The sequence below is a fragment of the Ursus arctos genome, unplaced genomic scaffold (genome assembly GCF_023065955.2).
Source record: "Ursus arctos isolate Adak ecotype North America unplaced genomic scaffold, UrsArc2.0 scaffold_2, whole genome shotgun sequence".
NCBI classification, from domain to species: Eukaryota; Metazoa; Chordata; class Mammalia; order Carnivora; family Ursidae; genus Ursus; species Ursus arctos.
Genome location: NW_026622874.1, coordinates 95,797,777 through 95,803,116, shown reverse-complemented (window position 1 = coordinate 95,803,116; position 5,340 = coordinate 95,797,777). Strand labels below are relative to the sequence as shown.

General features: G+C 63.9%; 1 protein-coding gene across 1 annotated transcript; it reads right to left on the bottom strand.

The window, feature by feature from the left end:
- Positions 1-209: 209 nt before the first annotated feature.
- Positions 210-4,838, bottom strand: LOC113267818 (uroplakin-3b-like protein 1). Its single transcript, XM_057315137.1, has 6 exons — positions 4,430-4,838; positions 2,737-2,889; positions 2,328-2,547; positions 1,723-1,799; positions 1,322-1,442; positions 210-544 (listed from the first exon to the last, which is right to left on the bottom strand). The coding sequence occupies exons 1-6, from the start codon at positions 4,509-4,511 to the stop codon at positions 436-438; spliced, it is 762 nt and encodes a 253-aa protein (XP_057171120.1). The 5' UTR covers positions 4,512-4,838; the 3' UTR covers positions 210-435.
- Positions 4,839-5,340: the final 502 nt, after the last annotated feature.

Below are 5,340 nucleotides of genomic sequence, written 5' to 3'. Positions count from 1 at the left end.
CTGGGGCATGGGGCAGCTACTGCCAGACACGCAGGATGGGACGAACGCATTGACCTCACTGGTCTAGTGTAACCTCAGCCCAGTGAGGCCAGTTCCAGAGAGGGAGACTGAGGCCAGAAGAGAGGCTCACCTGGACCCAGATGGCTCAGCTGGCCTCGGACCCCGGAGCCTCACCCCTGGTGCTATACCCTCCTGAGTGCCTGCCCCCGCCCCCGGGAAGCTGGGGTTCAGGGAGACTGCTCAGGTGTACAACACAGGCATGCAGGGGGCTGCTGGGGACATTTATTTCTGACAAGGACAGGCCCAATTTCGGGCTAAGGACACCCTCACTTGGAAACCCTCTCTTCCCGGGGCTCCAGAAGCGGCAGGGCAGGCCCCCAGCCCAGGATCTGCAGCCTGGACCAGGGAGGAGGCCGAGGGGCACAGGAGGACCCCTCAGGAGCCCCCCACAGCTGGAGGGCTGATCACGTGGTGGGTGTCATATCTTCTCACGCACACCGGCTGCTCTGGGCCCGAAATGGGAGTGCTCCCGCAGGTGTCATAGCTTCAAGGAGGGGAGAGAAGGTGAACTTAGGAGCTAGTCTAGGAGTTCTAGCCATAGGAGCATTGGGGAAACTGAGGCTTCACTGGCCAGGCTGGATGAACCAAAGGGAATCAGGCTATTCCTCTAAACTTCACAAATCCCGCTGTGCCCTCCCGGCACTCCCACTCTCTTCTACTCCCTGCACCCCAGGATCTGTCTGTCTCCCCTGATCAAAGCCCGCCACTGGCTCCCTCTGGCCCTCAGGACACAGCCCTTTGCCTCAGCTGGGAATCAAGACCCCAGCTTGCCTGGCTGCCAGAAACCTTCCCCTCCCCAGACACACCCTCTCCCTCCCAGAGCTGCTCTCCTCCCCTCCACACCAAATCCACCCAGCACCTGGCTTCCCGTTTCCTCTAGGGAGCCTTGTGGGCACCTCTGGTTCACCAGGCCCCAGCATCCGAGCTCTGGATGAAGTTTTGAGGTAAAACTCAGCGCTCGGACTAAAAGCAATTCTGTACTTCGGTGTATCCCACTCTCTGCTGTGAGCCCCCCACTCGCAATTCCGGCTGTTGCCGCCAGGGGGCGAGTGGTGCGAGCTCCGCGAGCGTGAACCTGCCCTTGCCACCGCTGTCCCCCACCGGGGCAACAGGCAGGCAGAGAGGGACAAAGGAGGGGTTCATGCATGCACACACACCCCCATGACCTGCTGTCTTCTGGGCAGGGAGGGAGAAGGGCAAAGGAGATGGTCCCGGTCAGAGACCTCACCCCTCCCAGGGTGCCCAGACCCTGTCCACTTACCAGGTGTAGATAAGCAGAGCAAGGAGGGCAGTGAGGAGGACAGCCACCAGGACCGACAAAATGGCAATGATGACCACGGTGCCCGCACTTTGCGGCCCTGGGGCAGCCTGCAGTGCCACAGCTGAGGGGTGTGAAGGGGGGGTCGCCCAGACAGGCAGAGAAGAGCAGGGAGGAGAGACCCGACCTGAGCAGGAGGCCCTGGAACAGCCTCCACACCAACCATCCCTTGCCCTAGCTGGGGGCGCCCACACTGGGGGAGGGGCGCCTGCAGACAGCAGGGTGGTAATGGTGGCTCTGATGAGGGGCTGGCCCATCCTCCCCAGCCCAGCCCATCCTCGGGAGTCCCCCAGGCCCCAGGGGCCCCTAGCCCCAGTGTTTGACCTGCTCATTTGGCCCCATACCTTGCTGCAGGCGGGTCTCGCTGGACCACTCTGTCTCAGCCACAGGCCCCCTGTCACTCATCACCAGGAACTTCACTCTGAGGAGACACAGGATTCGGGGTGAGCCTCTGGCCCTGGCGCCTGTCAGTCTGACCCCTTGACTCCTAGGGCCTGGGCAGAGGGGGGGGGATGGGGGGGACGAGTGGGGACTGGGCCGAAAAGCCAGCCTTAGAACCCACCAGAAGGGGCTCCAATTCCAGCTGTGACATTTCCCAGCTCTGTGGCCTTGGGTGCGTCCCTTACCCTCTCTGGGCCTTAATGTCCTCATTTAGGAAACGTGTGTGGAATGGTCTAGATCCCTAGTGCCCCGCATCAGTGACTCAAGCCCTGAGTGAGGGGAAATGGGGCGGGGGCACACTCTGCCTGGATGGGGAAACTCCCAGCGCACAGGGCCCACGGGGGCAGAGGCTCAAGTGGGGGGCCCTCTGCTGGAGAAAGGAGGGAGAGTTCCCCAAGTCCTCCCTGGCTCCTGCCCTCCGCTCCCCCGCGGCTGGGGGGTGGGGGGAAGCCCCGCACTCAGAGGGGAGCGGCCCCAGGCTCAGGTTAGGGCCCGGGAGGGAGCTCACCGGTAGGGGCCCGGGCCCGGCAGCGGGGCGTTGCAGCCCCGTCTGGCAGGGAGGCAGCCGGTATCATTGCCGACGCGGAGGACCCGGAGCTGGTTCCCGGGCTGGTTGCCCGGGTAGAGCGACCGGCGGGCCATCAGCGTGAGGTAGTAGCCCCTCCGGGTGAAGTCGGCGGGGGCGGGGATGTCCTCCGCCCTCTGTGGGGCTGTGAAGCTCTGGGTGGCTGAGGGGAGCCGCAAGTCAGACGGCGGGGGCGGTGGGGGCAGGGCTCCGCCCCTCCCGCCAGGCCCCACAGCCCTCCTGCCACACCCCCTGCACACCTGCCTCCCCTCCCCCCACACCTGCGGCTCCTCACGGGCCTCCCGCCCATTCCACAGAGGGAAAACCAAGGCCTGAGCCCCGCAGCACCCACCGTTGCTGCGGGCCACCACCAGCCAGATGGCGTCCAAGTCAGAGATGTTGAAGTGACTGAACTGGCCCCTTGGCTGCTCCAGAGTGAAGGTAGTCTGGGTGAGCGTCCCTGCCAGGGTGGGGCTTGCGAGCTGGGGCATATAGCGGATGCGCTCTGGGGCAGGGGGGCAGACAGAAGGCGCTCAGCAGGACAGCCAAGCCCCCAGAGCCCAGTCTAAGGGAAGAGTCATGGTCCTGGAAGCCCCAGTCTGAGGGGGGAGTCATGGTTCTGGAAGCCCCAGTCTGAGGGGGGAGGCACAGACTTGATTTGGGAGCCCCGATCTGAGGGAGGAGTGGAGGCTTTACCTGGAAGCTGCAGTCAGACACTAATCGGGAGGGCTCCCCAGCAACTCTGTGCCCATGGGACAGAGTGGGGGTGTCCCCTGCCTTGCTAGCCTACTAGGGGTAGCACTGTGGGAGGTTGGGAGGGAGGTCCTGCCCCACCTGTCACTGGGGTCTCTGCCAGGGGCAGGGCCTGGGGAAGGCAAGGAGGCACAAGAGGCCCCTCCCCCAGCAGCACGCACAGTTCTGGGGAAGGGGTCTTAAGCCTTGTTGGGGTGAGACTCAGATTTAGGGGAGCCTGAGCCTAAACCCTAGACTGACTTGACAGAGCCAGTGACCTTGAGCTCTGGCACTCTCTGGGCCTCAGTTTACCCACCTCTCACGTCCCTCCAGCTCCACCCATATGGTCCAGGTTGGTTTGTCTGGGGAGGGGAATGAGGGGCTTGGAGGGCTAGGGGGGTGACACAGAGAGGTCCCCAACAAGATCCCAGGCCCAGAGGTGCACCTCTGGGAGGTGTTCTGGCTGAGAGCACCGGATATCCTCTCTTCCCGGCCCAGTGCTGTGGCACCTCCCACCCCGCCCCTGGCACCTTCCCCTTCTGGACCTCGTCCCCCCCTCAGCCCCTCACAGCTTCACTTGGGGGAAGGGCAGGGAAGCCTGGGCCCCCATGCCAGAGATGGGGGTGGGGGCGGCACAGACTCAGGACCAGCCTCACTGCCCAGAAGGCTCCCCTGAGGGCAGTGCCTGTCCTCTCTCTGGCCCCCAGTACTGGAGGGCAGCCAGTCTCCAGAGCCCCCTCCGCCTCGGTTCTGTTCAGTATGATTCATTTCCATTTCATTCAGCTCCGAAGGTTCAGGGGTAGGCCTCTCCTTCCTCAGAGCCCCCACTTTGGTCTCTGAGGCCCAGTGCACCCTGCATACAGCAGGTACTTAATGTCTGTTTAATGAGGGAGAAGGAGGGGAGCAGCCCAGATGGGGGGCTGCACCTCTAAGCGCCTCTAGTTTAGGAGCCCACAGTGACCAGTGCCTGCAGCCACCTGGAGAGCTTCCTCTGGGGCTGTCCTTGTAAACGTCTTTAAGCCTCCCCTCAGGGACGGGAAGGAGGGGAAGGAGGGGAGGCGCTGGCGGGAATGGGATGGGGGCTCAGGACGCATGGGGATGAGAACCCTAAAGAGAGGGAGGCAGCGTTGCTCGTTGCTCGCTCTCCCATCTTGGGGTGTGGGGACAGGTGTCTATCTTGTGACCTCTTTGGTGGGCCATCTCCCCTGACCCACACAGGACCCAGTCCCCAGACTTGGGCTTGGGAGGCAGCTGGGGGAGGTGGGTCTGTCCCTCTGAAGCCGGAAGCACCATGCCCAGCCCCCCTCACTCACCCAGGCCTGTCCCCCGCTGGAGGCAGGCCAGCAGCAGCAACAGTGGCATCAGCAGCCGATACCGACCGCCACTGAGCCCCATGGCCAGGCCAAGCGAGCGTCTGACCCTCCGTCTGTCCCAGGGTCTGTCCCAGAGCCTCCGCTGTCTGCCGGGGGATTAGGGAGGCTGCTTCTGGCACCTCCCGCAGCTCCTCCCAGGTGCCCCCTCTTCCCAAACGACTGGTTGGACAGGTTTGGGGGCAGAATGCGCTGGCCCTATGGATTTGGCATCCCAGGGAGGGGTCTGAAGAGAACAATCCCATAGCTGCCGCCAGGACAAGCCCGGACCCTCCCACCCCTGACTGCGGGGTGGGCCTGGCCAGGGAGGGCCCCGGGAGGGAGGCGGCAGCTCCAGGTCCAGGTAGCCCCCGTGACAGTCCGGCCAACGGTCCCAAGCCGTGCTGAAGGCAGTTACCCTCAAGGGGCTTGTCCGAGGTCACCCAGCCAGCCAGGGCAGAGCCTGATGAGACAGTCACGCCCAAAGGCAAGCTTGGGGGCACTCCCTTCAGCCTGGGCCCTGGGGGGGGAACTCCCCAACATTGCCCTTCCTCCTCTCCTTATCCAGGGGACCCGTCCTCTCTTCTTCCTCTAGCCTGGCTGCTGCCAGGACAGGGCAATTCTTCCCCAGACAGGAGGGTCCCAGATGGGGTCGGGGGCCAGGAGTGGGGGTGGGGGTGGTGCTGAGCATGTACTGACCACCTCTCACCTGGATTGGAGCAGAAGCCCCTCATGGGGCACCCCCTGCCCCAAGCAGCAGCCTCCCTCAGCCCAACCTCTGCCCCTGGCCAGAGCCACCCTCCTGAAACCCAAACTCCTTTGGGGAGTTACTTTAAAAAACATTTATCTTCCCCCCCCCCCTCTCTATTTTCCAG